Below are 20,968 nucleotides of genomic sequence, written 5' to 3'. Positions count from 1 at the left end.
TAAAACTATCCCCCTTCATGTTACACACATAAAAGTTGCTGGTGAACGCAGCAGGCCAGGCAGCATCTCTAGGAAGAGGTACAGTCGACATTTCGGGCTGAGACCCTTCGTCAGGACTAACTGAAAGAAAAGCCAGTAAGAGATAGTAAGAGAGCTCTTCTTTCGGTTAGTCCTGACGAAGGGTCCCGGCCCGAAATGTCGACTGTACCTCTTCCTAAGTGTGTTGCTTGAAATTTCAGCATCTGCAGATTTCCTCCTGTTTGCGTCCCCCTCATGCTAGCCGTTTCAGCTCCGGGAAAAAGCCTCTGGCTATCCACAATCATTGACTCTCATCATCTTATACACCTCTATCAGGTCACCTCACAACCTCTGCCACTCCAAGGAGAAAAGGCCAAGTTCACTCCACCTATTTAATGGAGGCTTAGCTCAGGAGGGAATATGGAAGAGAGATGTGAACAGATGGTCTTAATTTTGGTGTCAAAGAAGCATATGTTGAAAATGAAAGTAGCTGTGGATTATCTGTTTTATAAGATTCTCCTTAAGGACAATGTGTTACTGTATAGGCAAAGCACCATTAGTGGATCAATGGGTGAGCAACCCAGTTGTGTGCCAGACCTCTACACCAAAATGTTTGCATTGGGAGCAGAGTGAGTGAGAACAGCAATACTGATACCAAATTGTATCAATATAAGCACCTTTCTGTCACAGACAGGAACAATTTGTAGAAGTGGTGAAGACCAAACAGGAAGTAGGGTATATGACCAAAAGGCATTGTCACAGCAATATATATTTTGAGAAAGATTTTAAAAAGCAAAAAAGGGGTAGATTAGCACAAATTTAGGAAGAGAATTTCAAGATGCAAGAATTTTCTCACTTGAAACCTTGCAATAGATTAGCTGAGCAGAGTGAATTAGGTATGCATACAAGACTAAAATCGAAGTGCTGGAGAATTGAGCGAAGAATAAAGTAGATCAATTTCATCGAACAATTTTAAATCCAAGATTTTTTAATGAATATGCAGGGGTAAGGGAGCTAATGGTTGGGATGTGGATTTGAGCAAAATTACAAGCTACATACCTCCAAGAGGACCACAACCTTGTCTTAGGGTTTGGAGGCTTGCATGCCTCAATGACTGGAGAGTTACGTCGGCTGGAGACAGGGCCTTGTGCTTTGACTCTTGGTATGGTCAGCCATGCCGAACATATCAAAAAGTAGAGGCCAGACTAAGAGTGGTCCACCGGTCCTCCAAGTTTGGGGGTTCAGCTCGGGGCTAACACTGAATGGTCAAAAAAAAATAGTTACGGAAACAGCAATGAAAAATCCTTCTACATCTGTGTGCAGTGGTACAGAGATGAAGAACTTTTATTGCTGCCTGAAACGCCAGTGGCGTAACAGGCAGTAACTAACAAGCTGTATAATTTTTGACAATTTAGAAGCTCTGAAATTTATTGAGAAAATGTAAAACTTTTATTTTCATTGGCAAAGGCATTGGTAGGGTGGAGTTGTATGCAAACTACTTTACTGAATTAAATGTATTGAAACAGGTCAAGTCAAGGGTCTGATGCTGAGTTCAGGATTAAACATATCTTTATGACTTGGTGCCTGAGAGTTCTTCCTGAATAAATATTCAGAAGTGACCAGGTGCAACAGTTTTGAAAGAACCATGTGTTGCTTCATCATTCTTGGGTTGGTGGATTCATAGAGGTACATAGACTGTAGAAGTGCAGTATTGCATTGCACTCATGTGTCTGCAGTCCTCTCATAATGTATGCTAATGGAGTGTGTTAGGTGCAGACCTTTGGCCTGGAGACATGAGTTTAAATCATTCTATGGCAGCTCAGGAATGTAAATTCAAACAACTAGTATTTCATAACTTTAATAATGGATTTCAGTGCCAAGCACCAAGTCATTATGTTCCATGTATGGCTTCAGTCTGGTTTTTTGAAGGCTCCTCTCTTTCCCTTTAAGTCTACACAGATGTCCCTGTTCATTGAGAGGCTGTACTCTAGATGGGTCAGCTTCAGACTGCTGTGCGCAGTCAAGTGAAGAAGCAGTCTAGGCTATGTCTATGGGACATAGATGAGTACGCTGCCTGAGAATCTGAAGTGGATGGTGAATTGTGTCAGCATGTGGTGCCTCATTTGTGTGCTGAACTTTTACCCCAAATGATTTCCTCATTCACAACCTACAACCATTATTTCAATCCCAAAATTTGGTTCTAAAACATCTGGCAACCACCAAATTACAGACTCCAGATTGTCTTCAGAGCCAGTCCCTAATCTGAGCAAGTCTTATGTCCATGAATCGGTGTAACAGAGGAGGTAGGCAGAAGATTGAAGGTGGTTGGTCATGGGGTACTGGCAAAACATGTCTTTCCTTGCAGAAAAGAGTGATTAGTTGGAGACTGCAGATGTTGGATTCTAGAGCAAAGAAACAAACTGCTTTAAATTCCTAGGTGTCTTTATTTCAGAGGAGCTGGCCTGGGCCCAGCACGCAAGTGCAATTATGAAGAAGGGACGGCAGCACCTCTACTTCCTTAGGAGTTTGCAGGGATTTGGTATGACATGACATCTAAAACTTTGACAAACTTCTATAGATGTGTGGTGGGGAGTATAATGACTAGTTGCATCACAGCCTGGTATGGAAACACCAATGCCCTTGAACAGAAAATCCTACAAAAAGTAGTGAAAATGACTCAGCCCTCCCAACCATTGATAATATCTACAAGAAACACTGTCACAGGAAAGCAGCATCCATCATTAGGGACCCTCACTACTGCCATCAGAAAGAAGGTACAAGAGCCTCAGGACTCACACCACCAGGTTCAGGAACACTTACTAGCACTCAACCATCAGGCTCTTGAACCAAAGGGGACAACTTCAATCAACTTAATTTGCCCCTTCATTGAAATGTTCCCACAACCTATGGACTCACTTTCAAGGACTCCTCATCTCATGTTTCCCTTATTTGTTTGTTGCTTATCTAGTTATTATTAGTATTTCTTCTTTTTGTTTTTGCATAGTTTGTTGTCTTCTGCACTCTGGTTGAAAACCCTGGTTGATTCTGTATGGTTATTATTCTATAGATTTATTGAGTATGCCCACAGGAAAATGAATCTCAGTCAGTGTTCTATATGGTGACATATATGGACTTCGATAATAAGTTTACTTTGAACTTTGCTGGGGGAACAGCATCAGTAGGGGAGTTCTGGATTCCTTGTGACATATCTCTAGCTTTACAAGAAAGCAAAATGCTCATGAGTCATGTTTCTCAGCTCAGCAGTAGAGTAATTTACTGAAGTGCAAAATATCTTGACTGCTCACATGCAATTTGTAAGCATTCATGTGAAAGTGGAATGATGAGGCATTATATTAATGCAAGTTAACAGTGGAATGTTTACAACATTTGGATTCATTTATTTGTGCCAGTTTCAGTTCACTTTAAGACGCCATGAAATGCTGACTTGCTCCTTTTGCCTCCACAGATGCTGCTTGACCTGTTCAGTATATACAATGTTCTGTTTATTTTTTGTTTCAGTTTAGTTTGTACTATTGGACATGGTCAATGATACCTTAACAGTTGGGCAAATTTTGCAGCATCTGATGATTGTGTCTGTAATATTTTTGCACTCTGTAATCAATTTTGGAGCATTTATACAGTCATAGCATACTACAGCACAGAAAAAGGCCATTTGGCACATCTTGTCCATACCGAACTGTTATTTTGCTTAGTCTCATCTACCTGCACCTGGACCATAGCCTTCCATACCTCTTCCATCCATATACCTATTCAAACCTCTCTTAAATATTGAAATCGAACCCGCATCCATCACTTCTGCTGGCAGCTTGTTCCACACTCTCACCATTCACCACCCTCTGAGTGAAGAAGTTCCCCCTCATGTTCCCCTTAAACATTTCACCCTTCACCCTTAACACATGAGGTCTAGTTCAAGTCTCACCCACAGTACTGTAGTCATAGAGCATCACAGCATATTTCTGATCAAGCTGACTTTTTTCTGTAATAATTTATTTCACAATATATCTTTTTCCAGTTTGATGATGCATAGAACTTTTCAAGAGGATCAAATTTTGATTTTGCAAGCATTACACCTTCCCGCTCACACCTAGTTTTAATGTCCGTGCGCAAATACAAAAAAGAATGCTGCCAACAATCAGACATTTATGAACCTTTGACTCAAGTTGTACTGTTCTGGTTTTTATTTTCTAAACTATACCCATTATTTTGAGTCAATCAGAGGAAACTGAAGTTCTCTGTTTCCAGAACATTCACCAGCAGCCATTTGCGTAAATATGTTAAAAATACAATAAATTTTTGAAGTAACACACACAAAATGCTGGTGGAACTCAGCAGGTCAGAGAGTATCTACGAAAATAAATAGTCGATGTTTTGGGCTGAATCCCCTGTTCAGGACTGAGAAGGAAGAGGGAAGATACCAGAATAAGAAGGTGGGTGAGGGGGTAGAAAGAGGTTAGCTGGAAGGTGACAGGTAAAGCCAGGTAGGTGGGAAAGGTCAATGGCTGGAAAAGAAGGAATCCGTTGGGAGAGGAGAGTGGACCATAGAAGGAGGGGTTCTAGCCTGAAACGTCGAATGTTGATCCATTTCCATAGATACTGCCTGACCTGCTGAGTTCCACCAGCATTTTTGAATTTCCAGCTTCTGCAGACTTTCTTGTGTTTATAATAAAATGTTTGGCCATCGATTCATGGCCATCCTGATATTTCAAGTCTGCTCTGTCTAGTTCTCAATATTGTTACAGAGGATTTAACTTATGTGGGGAGTGTTTGCTGTTGTAATGAATACTTACAGACTTCCAGTACCATCTACACTCAATATCAGATATGGTCAATGATAGGTTTATTCCATTTTTTGATAAATTCTTTGCCCTTTGGAACACTCATACAGGAAAAGTAAGGAAATGATGGACAGCCTTGACTCATGGATAGTTATTTTAGAGCAATTCGTGAACATGTTTCCAAAATATTAACTGACTTCAGTAAGTGCGTTCCATTGGCCTTTATGACATGTAGAGTTTATTATTTCAGACACTTGTTCTGGAGGCAGTAGACTTGTAGATCGCTACAGTACAATTTACTTATTATTCATGAAGCATTAAGTCAGTGAAAGGATTAAAGAATTCGATCATATCCTTCATATCAATTTAAATTTACTTATCTTCAGCTGGCCTTTGTTTGATCTTAGTAGTGTGGAAAACTGCTGTAATTTCCTTCTCTACTTCTCAAATTCCATCTCTAAATTTGCTGACAATACAACCATTGTTAGCAGAAATTCAGATGGTGACGAGAGGGCGTACAGGAGCAAGATATGCCAGCTAGTGAGTGGTGTCGCAGCAACAACCTTGTACTCAGCATCATCAGACCAAAGAACTGATTGTGGACTTCAGAAAGGGTAAGACGAGGGAACACACACCAGTCCTCCTGGAGGGATCGGAAGTGCAGAGAGTGAGCAATTTCAAGTTCTTGGGAGTCAATAGACAGTAGACACTAGATACTAGAATACTACTGCACAGTACAGGCCCTTTGGCCCTCGATGTTGTGCCGACCAATATATTCCTTAAAAAAATGTACTAAACCCACACTACCCCGTAACCCTGTATTTTTCTTTCATCCATGTGCTTGTTCAAGAGGCTCTTAAATATCCCTAATGTTTTAGCCTCCACCACTATCCCTGGCAAATCATTCCAGGCACCCACAACCCTCTGTGTAAAATCTTACCCCTGATGTCTCCCCTAAACTTCCTTCCCTTAACTTTGTACATATGCCCTCTGGTGTTTGCTGTTGGTGCCCTGGGAAACAGGTACTGGCTATCCACCCTATCTATGCCTCCCATAATCTTGTAGACCTCTATCAAGTCCCCTCTCATCCTTCCACGCTCCAAGGAGAAAGGTCCCAGCTCTGCTATCCAATAGCTCTGAGGACCTAAACTGGACCCAGCATATTGATGCAGCTATAAAGATGACAAGACAGCGGCTATATTTCATTAGGAGTTCAAGGAGATTTAGTATGTTACCAAGAGCACTTGCAAATTTTTACAGGTATACCATGGAGAGCATTCTAACTGATTGCATCATCCTCTGCTGTGGGGGTGGCTACTGCACAGGATTGAAGAAAGCTGCAGAGAATTGTAAAATTAGTCAGCTCCACCATGGGCACTTACCTTCATAGTACTGCTGCTACAAAGTTAACAAATTTCACAACACACACAAAATGCTGGTAGAACACAGCAGGCCAGGCAGCATCTATAGGAAGAGGTACAGTTGACGTTTCGGGCCGAGACCCTTCGTCAGGACTAACTGAAAGAAGAGATAGTAAGAGATTTGAAACAGGGAGGGGGAGATCCAAAATGATAGGAGAAGACAGGTAGGGGAGGGATGAAGCTAAGAGCTGGGAAGTTGATTGGCTAAAGGGAAACAAAGCTGGAGACATGGGAAAAAGAAGGGGGGAGGGGAGTACCAGAGAAAGATGGAGAGCAGGCAAGGAGTGATTGTGAGAGGGAGAGAGAGAGAAAAAAAGAGGGGAAATAATAAATGAATAAATAAATAAAATAGGGGATGGGGTAAGAAGGGGAGGAGGAGCATTGGTGGAAGTTAGAGAAATCAATGTTCATGCCATCAGGTTGGAGGCTACCTGGACTATTCCTCTTCCTACCCTGTCAGTTGCAAAAATGCCATCCCTTTCGCGCAATTCCTCCGTCTCTGCTGCATCTGCTCTCAGGATGAGGCTTTTCATTCCAGGACGAAAGGGGTTCCTTTTTTAAAGAAGGGCGCTTCCAAGGATGTTCAGATTTTACCAGTGCTTTCACTTATCATTCAGAACAGTAAAATGGATCGCCACTGTAAGAAAGTAAAAAAGAGTAGTTTTGTGCTGAAAGATCAATACTTTTGTTTATGTTGATTGATTGTGGAACTCAGATCTGGACTGTGAGCTTAAGCTTAGGCTGAAGCATAGTGGGATGAGGCCTCCTCTGCCACCATCTTGTTAGCAAACGTACAGTCACTTGAAAATAAGATTGACAATCTCAGGGCAAGGCTGCTGTATCAGAGGCAAATAAGGCAGTCCTCAGCTGTTTGTTGCATTGAGACTTTGTTAACAGAGAACATGCTGGATGCAGCTATCCGACCAGAAGGTTTATGATTTTCGGAATGGATCGAACCTCAAATTCTGTTGAGGAAATAGGTGGAGGCATATGCTTTTTAGTCAATTCTCATTGGTCCACAGTCGTTGGGGTTATGTTGACTTCTTGTTCCCCTGACTTAGGAAAGCTAAGAATTAGACGTAGACCATTTTATTTGCCTCGAGAGTTTTCATCCATGATCCTGACTACAGTTTACATACACCAGCAGCCAATTATAAGCAAGCTGTCACGAAACTGCTGTCTGTAAATGAGAAACGGCTCATCCTGATGCATTTCGTATTATATTCGGTGACTTTAACCAGGCCTGTTTGAAGAAAACCCTGCCCAATTATCACCAGCACGTAACCTGTTGCACCAGAGGTCCCAGCACATTGGGCCACTGCTACACTATGATAAGGAATTCCTGTCGTTCCTTCCCGAGACCACGTTTTGGCAAGTCAGATCATTTGGCTGTACTCCTGCTACCTGTATACAGACACAGCCCAAAGAGCAAGGCTCCAAAGATCGACAACCAAGGGTGGTCGCGGGAAGCTGAGGAACGGTTACAGGCTTGTTTTGAGTCAGTGGATTGGGCCATGTTCAAGAGCTCATCTGTGGGCCTGGTTGTTTTAAACTTTATTAAAACAGCTGTAGGTGACTGTGGCCCCACAAAATCATTCAGCGTTTCCACAGTCAGTGGTCCTGGATGAACAGTGAAATCAGGAACTTGCTGAGAGCCAGATCAGAGGCATTCAGATCTAGAGATCAAGAATACTTCAAGAGGTGTAGGTATGATCTCCCAAAAGCCATCTCTCGGGTGAAGTGGAGATTCTGGACTAGACTTGGCAGCTGTGGCAGGGTTTGAATGCCATAGCCTCCTACAAAGTTAAATCTTGCGACATAGAGGACAGCAGAGCTTCGCTTCCAGATGAACTCAATGTCTTCAATGCTTACTTTGGCCACCAGAACAGGGAGGAGGCATTGTGCACCCCCATGTCTCCCAATGATCCTTTGGTCACAGTATCTGAAGATGAAAGCATCCGGTTCAGGCGGAATACCTGGCCCAGTATTGAAGACCTGCGCGGGCCAACTGGCTGGAGTTTTCACGGATATCTTCACCCTCTTGATCCGGCAGTCTGTGGTATCCACCTGCTTCAAACAGGCTTCCATCGTACCGGTGCCCAAGAAGAGCATGGCAATCTATCTAAATGACTATCACCCAGTAGCACTTACATCCAGAGTGATACAACAGATCTGCAGCAGATGCTATCTTGTTGCCTCTTCACAGAACCCTGGAACATCTGGACAGCAACGACGCATACATCAGGATGCTCATTATCAATTACAGCAAGACATTTAAGAGTATCGTCCCCTCAAAACTAATCAGTAAACTCCAAGACCTGGGCCTCGTTACCCCTTGTGCAATTGGATCCTCTATTATCTCACTTGTGGACTCCAGTCAATTCTGATTAGCAAAAGTATCTCCTCCACAATCTCCATCAACACAGGAACACTGCAGGGATGTGTACTTAGCCCCCTGCTCTACTTGCTTCACACTTATGACTGTGTGGCTAAGTACAGTTGCAACAGCATATACAAGTTTGCTGATGACACTACTGTTCTGGGCTGTATCAAAGGAGGTGATAAATCAGCATATAGGAGGGAGATTGAAAACTTGGCTGAGTGGTGTAATAACAAGAACTTCTCACTCAATGCCAATAAGACCACAGAACTGATAGTAGACTTAAAGAGAAGGAAACCAGAGGTCCATGAGCCAGTAATCATCCGAGCTTCAGAGATGGAGTCAATAACTTTAAATTCCAACTCAGAGTACCTGTCCTGGACCCATCGTATAAATATTATTACAAAGAAAGCATAACAGCGCCTCTACTTTCTCAGTTGTCTGTGGAGGTTTGGCATGTCACTGAAAACCTTAGCAAATTTCTATAGATGTGTGGTGGAAAGTGTGCTGACTGGCTGCATTATGGCCTGGTATGGAACACTAATGCCTTTGAGTGGAAAATCTTACAAAAGGTAGTTGATTTGGCCCAGTACATCATGGGTAAAACCCTCCCAACCATTGAGAACATCTATATGAAACGTTGTCATAGAAAAGCAGCAACCATCATCAGATATTCTCACCACCCATGCTGTTTTCTCGCTGCTGCCATCAGGAAGAAGTTAAATGTGCCTCAGGACTCCACCACCAAGTTCAAGAGCAGTTACTACCCCTCAATAAAATCAGGCCTTGAATAAAAGGGGATAGCTACACTTACTTTAAGGGCTGTTTTATCTTGTTGTTTCATACTCATTATTTATTGCTATTTATTTATATCTGCATTTTCATAGTTTGTTTACAGTTAACACTTCCTGATGTTTACAGTTTACAGTTACTGGTCTATAGACTTGTTAAGTATGCCTGCAAAAAAAGAATCTCAGGATTATATATAGCGATGTGTACGTTCTCTTTAATAAGTATTACTTTGAACTTTGAGCTTCTCCTTTAATTACTATTTCTCCTAGGCAGTCCTCCTGAGAATGACATACTTTCACTTGAGTACTGTAGTGTCTGAGGCAGCTGAGGAGTTCCTTGTAAGATTCATAGACAGGGCAAGCATTAACGTTGTTCAGAATGTTGTATTCTCCTTTGCGTTTGCGTGTGGCATCCACATTCTCTTGAGACATGAAGTGTTGGTACTTTGTCAAATGTTTCTTCTTCGCTTTCAGATCAGGGATTGTCATGGGCTGGCAATGACTTTTTTATCAAGTAGATTTTCAAAGCTTCCTTAATTATTGAACAATTGCTCAAGTGCAGAATACCTCACAATTGCTGTTATTCTCTTGAGTGTTATATCGTTTAATAATGAGTATAATCATGCGCTGCTATTTTAGATTTACCCTTGCAGACAGACCTTTCTCAGTTTTCCTGAGCCTCTCAGACTATTTTCTATCAAAAATGCATTCTTAATATCTCCCAACACGCATTCAATGCTCATTTTAAACTGAAGGGAATGGGTATGTCACTACCCAGCCTGACAGCCTCCGGTGCACCTGAAGTCACAGTCACTGTTGCAGATGTAAGATCAATCTTCTGGAGGGTGAACCTATGGAAAGCATCGTCTTGGGGGATATTCCTGGTGGTGTCTTTGGATTCTGCGCATATTAACTGGTGGGGTTTTCATGGACACTTTTAAACTCTCTCTGCTTCAGTCTATAGTTCCTTTCAATTTTAAGAAGATCACTTTTATCCTGGTACCTAAGACAAACAAAATAATGTTTCTTAACAACAATTCCCAGTGGCTCTGACATCTGCCATTATGAAATGTTTCTCGAGGCTGGTCATGGCATGCGTAAGCTCTAGCTTTCCAGACAATATTGGCTTATTGCAATTTACCTACAGCCAGAACAGGTTTAAGGCAGATAGCATCTCCCTGGCCCTACACTTATCTCTGGTGCATCTGAACAGTAAAGATACCTACATCAGACTCTTGCTTATTGACTACAGCTTTGCCTTCAATATTATAATTCCACGCAAACTCTTCGCCTCCTTCTGCAGCTGGATCCTAGACTCCTTGACAAGCAGATGGCAGTCAGTAAGGATGGGCAGCAACTCACCGCTATGATTATTCTAAACACTGGTGCTCCACTGGTGTCCTCAGCCCCTTACTTTACTCCCTGTGCACTCATAACTGCATGGCCAGATTCTGCTCTAACTCCATCTACATGTTTGCAGATGATACCACCTCAGTGAGCCATATCTCAAATTTTGATGATTCAGAGTATAGGAAGCTTTGTAACATGGTGGCATGACAATGACCTTTCCTTTGATGTCAGCAGAACAAAAGAGCTGATCATTGACTTCAGAAAGTGGGACAGTGCGTGCGCTCATGTCTACATCAACAGTGTTGAGGCTGAGGGCTTCAAGGAGTGAACATCGCTAATAGCCTGCCATGCTCCAACCATGTAGGTGCCACCGCCAAGAAAGTTAACCACGCTACCGCTTCCTCTGGAAGCTAAAGAAATAAGCTAAGAAAGTTCAAGTTTATTGTTGTTCAACCATTTCCTCCCACAGTCCTAAGGCATTCCGGCTGGTGGGTTCATTATTCAGTGTAAACTAGGCTCGGATTAAATTGGGGGATTTGTTGCGTGGCACAGCTCGAAGGGCCAGAAAGGCCTAGCCTGTGCTGAATCTCAAATAAATAAATAGAAAGGCATATTTACAACACGAGATTAAAATGTAAACAGCGTAAAGTTACTTGCACTTCAAACGTGATGAGACCTGAGTGGTGGCAGGCAGTTCCGTAGTCTCATAACCTGGGTGTAGAAGCTGTTTCCCATCTTACCAGTCTTTACCTGATCGTTGGGGGTCAAAGAGGTTGTTGGATGGACGGGAAAGATCATTGACAATGCTCAGTCCACAGTGCTCCTGATAAGTATTGCGGATGGGTGGAAGAAAGACCCTGATGATCCTTTCAGCATTCCTTGCAAACCTTTGGGGGACTTGGGGTCAGATGCCTTGCAATTGAATTTCAATTCATTGCCACGGATGGCAGTGGAGGCCAAGTCACTGAGTATAATTAAAGTGGAGGTTGATAGCTTCTTGACTAGTCAGGATGTCAAAGGTTATGGAGAGAAGGCAGGAGAATGGGGTTGAGAAGGATAATAAATCAGAGCAGAGCAGACTTGATGGGCTGAATAGCCTAATTATGCTCTGATGTCTTGTGGTATAATTCCTGTACCAGATGGAGATGTTGCTGGTCAGGACCCTCTTAATGGTGCTCCTGTGAAAGTTGGTTAGATTGTGGGGGCGGGGTTTGGGGAGTGTGGTTGGTGCCTTGTCTGCCCCAATCTCCTCAGGATGTGGAGATGCTGCTGTGCTTTCTTGACCAAAGTGGTGGTATTAAGGGACTAGGTTAAGTGCATTCCTTAGAATTTGCTACTTTAACCCTCTCCACAGAGGAGCTACTTATGTGACCTATTGACCCTCACCACTTTGTATTGATGCACCACAGAAAACATCCTATCTGGGTGTATAATGGCTTGGTACAACAACTGCTCTGCGCATGACCACAAAAAAACAGCAGAGCTGTCACAGCTCAGCACATCATGGAAACCAATAATTTGATCTGTGTAAACGGTACACAAGACAAGTTTTTCACAGTATCTTGGTACATATGACAATAATAAACCAGTATCAGTAACAAACACAAGATAATTTGGCACCGTTTTGAAGAGCAGGGGTGATACCTTTGGTGCTCTGGCTCATAAGTAATCGTTCACTTTTGCTAAAACATCTTTGGCCATTATCACATTATTGTGGGTGGGAGTTCGCCTGTGCACCATTTGAAGATTGCATTCAAACACAACAGCAGTAATTGCATTTACTTAATTGATTGTAAAGCACCCTGAGATAACCTGCAGTAAAAGCCTCTGCATAAATGCAGATCTTTTTCTTTATTCCAAGCACTTAAATTGTTTTTTTTTCTCCCCCAAGCAATCTGTTGTGTTTTGTTATTGCTGTGCCTGGAATTACCAGCTTGAACATGCAGAGTGCTGAAGAGTTGGTTAGTGTGGATTTTAAGTCATGTTATGGGAAAGAGGAAAAGCCTGGAGGACATTATAGCTTTTTGTTTTAAATATATAGGGCTTATATGATTTCCAAAGCCAAGGTTACCCACAAGGCTGAAATCCATGTTAATTAATTGTACTTCCACCATTTAACACACATCAAAGTTGCTGGTGAACGCAGCAGGCCAGGCAGCATCTCTAGGAAGAGGTACAGGGTCTTTTTCAGGGTCTCGCATGAGACGTTGACTGTACCTCTTCCTAGAGATGCTGCCTGGCCTGCTGCGTTCACCAGCAACTTTGATGTGTGTTGCTTGAATGCATCTGCAGAATTCCTGTAGTCCACCATTTAAAATTCTTTTTTTTCTTTTTCAATCTTTTTATTGGTTTCATAATGATAAACATAGCATAGTATTGATACAAAGTTATTGGGATTACATTGTAATAATTAACATAGCTAAATATAAACCCAGTTGACACATGGGTATCAAACCTCCCAATCATACAGGATACAAATATAATATATAAAAAGGGAAAAAAAATAAAAATATACCTCAAAAGAAAAATTAACCTAAACAGTGTTAATCAACTAAACTAAGAAAAAAAAAGACATGGCAATATCAAAAAAAAAGGAAACCATTAGTGTGTCAACTCCGCTCCTCTCAACAAATATTAAAAAGAAATAGAATAAGTTTGGGAAAGGTCAAATTACATCATATGGAAATGTTGAATAAATGCCCTCCAAGTCTCTTCGAATTTAATAGAGGGATCATAAATAACACTTGTGATTTTTTCTAAGTTTAAACACAACATAGTTTGAGAGAACCGATGAAATGTGGTTTAAAATTTAAACCATTTAAAATTCTTCTCATAACATTTTCTATCCTTTGCTTCTCCATTTCTCCCCTACATAAAACTGTGTTCACACACAAAATGCTGGAGCAATTCAGAAGGTCAGGCAGCATCTATGGAACTGAATCAATCCTGTAGAAGGGTCTCAGCCCAAAACCTTGACTGTTTATTCATTTCCTTAGATGCTGCCTAACCTGCTAAGTTCCTCCAGCATGTTGAGGGTGTTGCTCTACATTTCCAGTATCTGCAGAATCTCTTGCGTTTATAAAACTGTGCTGTGACAGAACGGCAGTGGGATTGGCAATGGCAGTAAAGGACAGCATGGTGGCCTAGCGGTTAGCATAATGCTTTACAGCAGGGCAACCCAGGGCCAATTACCACCACTGTCCGTAAGGAGCTTATACGTTCTCTCTATGACTGTGTGGGTTTCATCCAGCTGCTGTGCTTTTCTCCCACATTCCAAAGACACACTGGTTAGTAAGTTCTGAGCAAGCTCTGTTGGCATCGAAAACATGGTGACACTTGTGGGCTGCTCCCAATATATCCTCAGACTCTGCCGGTCAATAACACAAATGATGCATTTCATGATATGTTTCTATTTTTCATTGTGCACGTGACAGAAAGCTAATGTTTAATCTTTGGTAGTTATGATCTCAACAGCAGTCTGTGTATTTTTAAAATAAATTTTGTTGGTGATATTCTTTCTTTTATGCTGTGCCTGCAAAAGTGAATCCCATTGAAGTCAGTGTACTGGGCCTTCACAGCATTCTTGGGCAGTAAGTACTGAAGTGAATATGTGGGAAAAGTTTCTTCCTACTTCAGGCCTAAAGTACATTTACTCTCCGCACCAACATCACTTGCCACTGACTCGAGGAAACTGACCCTACATCCTGTTGTGCAGTACACTGTGTAATGAAGGGTACCTCCTCTGTTCTATCAGATAACTGTAGCCTCTAAACGCTTGTGGTCAATATAGTTCTTGGATCGTTCTGCTATGGAAAAATAATTTTTATGCTCCCTTAAGCTTATGGAAGAACAAATTTCAGTAGGGGCTGAACTTATAACTTCAGTGGAAATAAATTGGGTACGGGGCCTGAGCTTTGGTCAGGATCGATGGAGCCAAATGGCAAAAATCATGCCTTATGGGTTTTTACCACCCAATAATTATTTGGAGAACTGCACTGAACCGGATTCGTGGCTTCCATTTACAACAACATAAGAAAGCTGGCAGAACAAAAATGTCAAAGTGTCATGTCAGCCACATTTCTTGAGTAGACATGCAGGTTGTCAAAGGAGTTTCTGCTTGTGTTACTGTGCATGTCTGTGCCTGTTCTGCGACTTGCATATTGAATATTTCTCATTCTCTGCTTGCGTCTGTACTTTGTCTACTCCTCTCCTTAGGCAGTCCTGGAATTATGGACGAATTGGTTCCCTAATTCCAAGAAGTGGAAGATGATTGTGCATGATAAATGTAGGGGGAATATGCAACACTGACAACACTAACTACCACACAGACGTAGCAGAATAAAGCCTTTTGCTAGTGGTGAGAATTTTCAGGATCATTAGAGACCAGGCTTTCTACGCGCGTGTGCGTGCATGCATGTGTGTGTGTGTGATAGCAAAGTAAAATTATAGTCAAGGTACATATATGCCACCATATATAATCCTGAGATACATTTTTGTGGGCATACTCAATAAATCTATAGAATAATAACCATAACAGAATCAATGAAAGACTGTCCAACTAGAATGCAGAAAAGACAACAAATTGTGCAAATAGAAAAAGAAAAAATAATAATAAATACAAAAACAGTAAATATTGAGAACATAAGATGAGGAATCCTTGAAAGTGAGTCCTTTGGTTGTGGGAACATTTTGATGATGGGGCAAGTGAAGTTGAGTGGAGTCATCCCTGCTCTACTTGTGGAGAGTCTCACCTGGTCCCTCAACACCAGCTCCGTAGCAAAGAAAGCCCAGCAGCACCTCTACTTTCTGCGAAGGCTGAGAGAAGTCCATCTCTCACTCCCCATCCTCACCACATTCTACAGAGGTTGTATTGAGAACATCCTGAGCAGCTGCATCACTGCCTGGTTCGGAAATTGCACCATCTCGGATCGCAAGACCCTGCAGCGGATAGTGAGGTCAGCTGAGAAGATCATCAGCGTCTCTCTTCCTGCCATTACAAACATTTACACCACACGCTGCATCCGTAAAGCAAACAGCATTATGAAGGACCCTACGCACCCCTCATACAAACTCTTCTCCCTCCTGCCAACTGGTAAAAGGCACCGAAGTATTTGTGCTCTCATGACCAGACTATGTAACAGTTTCTTCCCCCAAGCCATCAGACTCCTTAATACCCAGACCCTGGACTGACACCAACCTACTGCCCTCTACTGTGATATTGTCTTCTGTACTATTTATTGTAAATGCCTGCGCTGTTTTGTACACTTTATGCAGTCCTGGGTAGGTCTGTAGTCTAGTATAGTTTTGTGTTGTTTTACGTAGTTCAGTGTAGTTTTTGTATTGTTCATGTAGCACCATGGTCCTGAAAAACGTTGTCTCGTTTTTACTGTGTACTATACCAGCAGTTATGGCCGAAATGACAATAAAAAGTGACTTGACTTGACTTGAATTTATGACTGTGTGGCTAAGCATATCTCCTGTGCCATTTTCAATTTTGCTGACGACGCTACTGTCATTGGCCAAATGAAAGGTGGTGATGCATCAGCATATAGGAGGGAGACTGAAAATCTGGCTGAGTGGTGCGGAGAGAGCGAGGGAGGAAGGGAGAGAGATATCTATCTATCTATCTCACACACACACACACTCTCACTCTCTCACTCTCTGGTTGGAGGAGCAACACCTCATATGCTGTCTGGGTAGTCTCCAGCCCCTTGGTATGAACACTGAATTCTCCAACTTCCAGTAATTCCCTCCCCCTCCTGTCCCCATCCTAGTTTCACTCTGCCCACCCCCCCCAGCTGCCTATCACCTCCCTTATGGTTCCGCCTCCTTCTACTACCCATTTTGCTTTCCCCTATTCCTTCTTCACCTTTCCTGCCTATCACTTTCCTGCTTCCCCTCCCCCACCCCTTTATCTTTCCCCTTACTGGTTTTTCACCTGGAACCTACCAGCCTTCTCCTTCCCACTCTCCCCCCACCTTCTTTATAGGGCCTCTGCCCCTTCCCTCTACAGTCCTGACGAAGGGTTCCGGCCTGAAACGTTGACTGATCATTTCCACGGATGCTGCCCGACCTGCTGAGTTCCTGCAGCATGTTGTGAGTGTTTCTTTCTCTTTTTCTCTCTCGCTCTCTCGCTCTCTCTCTCTCACTCTCACTCTCACTCACTCACTCTCACTCTCTCACTCCCTCTCTCTCTCTCACTCTCTCTTTCTCTCACTCTCTCTCTCTCACTCTCTCTCACTCTCATTCACTCCCGCTCACTCTCACTCACTCTCTCTCACTCTCTCTCTCTCTCTCACTCTCACTCTCACTCTCTCTCTCACTCTCAAACACACAGACCCAGTCCTTACCCACTTCCATCTTTGGGCCTCCCCTTTCTGGATCTTTTTGCCTCTGACCCTCTCTCAACACCTTTCAGTCTCTCAGTTGCTTTTCTGATTCACAGAATAAATTGATAGAAGTTTCTCTCATAGGTCAACCAGGAAATTCCTGAAAATAGCCACGATTTGGTACAGTGTTTTCTGAGAGATGGCAATCAGTCTCCTCCAGTAGAAGACTGGAGCAGCTAGGAATTGATTAGTAGAAACAGTGAAGTGGATTGCACTTCCCTCTTCTCGTTACTTCAGTAAGGAGCTACTTTATCCTACTTGCTGTTTATCTCATCTCCAGCTGAGCATGCAGGGTTTGTTTTTCTTAAATCTGCATGTGCTTGTGCCAAAGTAGCTCCCATCTCTGGCTTTGCAAGGGGAACATTTTATCCCCTGTGTGGCAGGGCTCATTATTTAATTAGTAATCCCAGCATCAAGTCACTGAATTGAGAATATTCAAGTGAGAATATGCCCATCTTCACAAAGCTCACATAATTATTTCAGAGTCCCCACTGATTCACTCAACAGTAAAGGCCAGGTTAGGCCTAAGGGAGGATAAAATCTCTGCGTTTTCTGTTGCAGGATTTTCTTTTGGTGATCGTATTAACCTACCAGTCACTGAAACCTGAGACTTTTAACGTCTTGCTTAACCACTCGTGGTGTTACAACCTTCCTTTCCTTCTCTGTGTTCAAAACAGAGATTATCATGGAAAAAACGCACTCCATTCATTGGATCATGATGCATAGCATCCTAGATTTATAAACCTTCAGAGACAGATGAGAGGAATATTTTTTGGAAATAATATTGGGATTGTGATATGCAGTATAGCACCAGAGCCGTGCATTGTAAGTAGTTTCATAAACTTGTGTCCAGAAGAAGGGTCTCAGCACGAACATTGACTGTTTACTCTTTTCCATAGATGTTGCCTGGCCTGCTGAGTTCCTCTAACATTTTGTGTATGTTGCAATTCTAAGTAGTTTCCACCAGCAGTGTCATATTTGCCCTGCAAGATGGATATGTTAAAAAGTTCGTATTTTGTAGGCACATTTTAATAGCATCAGAAATGCAATTAACAGTGTTGCTTTTTCACATTCCATGTGTGCCCACTTCTAAATATTCTGAATTTTATTCAGGTCAAAGTAATATATAGATGAATAGAATTTAAGTTATCCTGCTGCATGAGTGATTTTACTTACAACATATTGGTATCCTCGTGCTAAATTGATACTATATAGCTAAACTGAGTATTGGAATCGGATTTATCATCACTGACTTGTGTGCTGTGATATTTGATGTACAATGGAAAGACACAAAATTACTATAAATTACAAAACTAAAACCCTTGGCGGGTCTGGTACCCTGAGCCAATAGGCTGGTCCTGGACCTATTTCATAATTTACTGGCATAATTTACATATTGCTATTTAACTATTTATGGTTTTATTACTATTTGCTATTTATGGTGCAACTGTAACGAAAACCAATTTCCCCCGGGATCAATAAAGTATGACTATGACTAAACAGTGCAAAAATAAGGAATAATGAAATAGTGTTCATGGTTTTATAGCCACTCAGAAATCTGATGGCGCAGCAGAAGAAGTGGAATCATTTTAGGCTCCTTTGCCTCCTCCCTGAAGAGAGAAGGGCCAAATATTTCTATAGTTATCTACGTACTTGTGATTTTTTTTCTTTTGTTACTGATGCTAAGACAACAGACCAACGGATCCTTGACTGGAATTTTAAGCTAGGTGCTTGAACACCAGAAAGTACTGAGACCAAAATGATTTTTTTCCCCTGCTTATCTATTTACGTGCTTCCCTGAACTGCTGCGATCTGCTTAACTGCACCTTATGCAGCAGTTTCTGAGACCCATTCTCAAACTTCTCCATTTTCAAAGGTTCTGGTTGAAACCGCTGAACTATATGTGCTACATGAGAAAACAAGGAACCAACAACATTTTTGGGCTCTGTGATGCAATAGTTTAATGTTTCCACTCCATAGTGTTCCAGTCTGGTCAATTTCTTCACTAGTCTCTGATATTTCCTCTTTACTAAATTCTGTCCCATGATAACAGGTGTCTCATTTCTTCCAGGGCTTTTCAATTCTGTAGTATGCATTTTGGGAGAATGGAAGTGTATATTGTTGGGTCAGGGGGTGGGGTAAGGTTGGAGATGGTATGATGCTCCATAAGTGGTTAAACCGTGTTAGTTTGCTGATTTACTTCCCTCTTTATATGGGAGGATCCAGTGGGTAGGGAGGAACAATAGATGGTGCAATAAATACATCTAAAAGAAAACAGAACAGCATGGCGGGGGGAGTGGTTGGTGGAATGGAAACAAAGCCATATCACACATGGGTGTTGCACACATTGGAAAGTTTGTGGACCCCAGAGCTGGGTCTTCTAAATATAGATTGGGTTCAAGGAACATAAAGATGGTGTTTGTAACCACAATAGAGTAGGCAGTGAGTCAAAAATATTCTGCATGTACAGTGGAAATTATTTGGATTATTTAATTAAGAAGTCAGGCACTAAACTAGCTATCTGATGATTATCAGATATCTGCTTAATCCTATGCATATTTTTTCTCTTGTATTAAAATCAATAATTGCCCTTAGCTGGCTAAATAATTCAAATACTGATCAGACAAAATTTGCCACCAAATTAACTAAGGAGATTCAGAACTTCAGTATTCTGATGAAAGAGATGCATAGGCATTAGTATGATATTACCAGCATGAATAATTAGTACCATGTTACTATTTGTCCACATAATGATTGTTTTTTGCCTTTTTCAGGGTTCTTGCTGTTTAAAGATTTTTGCCTGAATGAAATCGATGAAGCTGTTCCCCAGTTGAAGTTTTATGAAGAGGTAAGTGATGCGGCTAGCCAATATAGAATTAGCAGGCATATTGTCATGATGATGTGTCAGCCACTTACCACTGAGATGAAGATAAAATTCTTCTTGAAGTTCCCAGTCTTTGGAACTCTCTATCCTAGAAAACTGTGGCTACTTAAACAATAAGTATGATTGACACTCAGATTGGAAACGTTTATCTATTCCCAACAAATCAAGGTATATAGAGATATAGTGTTAATCTGCCAGATCAGCAAAGATTTTGTTGAATGGTGAGTATGATTGAAGGGGTTTATAGACTTGCTTCTGTTTCTTGTGTTCTTAGGAATTATTTTAAATAAAATATCTGAGTACAAAATGGAAGTCAACAAAAACCATGATTGGGCTGTATTGCTAACAAGATTCATAGCTCTTAGATTCTGTGTCTCGCACCTGCAAGGGAAGCTGAGCAGAAACGTTGAAGTTATTTTACATAAATGTTTATCATCTTTAAGCAGTTACTTCATTAGGTCTTGAGATTTTGCCTGAGGTGTACCTCAGGTTTTGTTTTGAGAGTAGGTTTCAGTACCATGTTTGGTGAAATATTTTCTATTGATATACGGTTGTGGTGAGTGGGGAGTTGGTAGGAGACTTATCAGAAGTCTGCACTTCTGCATATTGCAGCAGTTGATTATTTTTTCCCCCTTGTTAATCTTAAGCTCCAAAATAATCAATGCTCAGGGTACAGCCCAGTTTATGGATCTCTTGATCTGTGAGCCCCAGGCCAAGCTAAGAAGCAAAATTATGATGAAGGCCCATCAGTGCAGCACATCTCTAACTGTGAAATTGGCCCATCTATCATCACATACCTTTAAAAACGTGGAATTTCAGCATGCTTTCTTACAAACAGCTTGTCTGTGGTTTCATGCATTGGTCCAGCTGGGGCTTTCTGCTGAGCTGCCTTGATGTTGTGTGGCTCTTTAAATTGATAGCTTCAACTGAGGTGAAATT

General features: G+C 41.7%; 1 protein-coding gene across 1 annotated transcript in view; it reads left to right on the top strand.

Annotated features, from left to right (window-relative positions):
* grk3 (G protein-coupled receptor kinase 3) overlaps positions 1 to 20,968 on the top strand; it is a 293,230-nt gene that overhangs the window by 113,949 nt on the left and 158,313 nt on the right. The window contains exon 3 of the mRNA XM_063034576.1: positions 19,920 to 19,993. Within this exon, the coding sequence (XP_062890646.1) occupies positions 19,920 to 19,993 (74 nt within the window). The remainder of the gene's footprint in view (positions 1 to 19,919; positions 19,994 to 20,968) is intronic.

The sequence above is a fragment of the Mobula hypostoma genome, chromosome 27 (assembly GCF_963921235.1).
Source record: "Mobula hypostoma chromosome 27, sMobHyp1.1, whole genome shotgun sequence".
Taxonomy (NCBI): domain Eukaryota; kingdom Metazoa; phylum Chordata; class Chondrichthyes; order Myliobatiformes; family Myliobatidae; genus Mobula; species Mobula hypostoma.
This window is presented reverse-complemented; position numbering and strand designations above follow the sequence as displayed.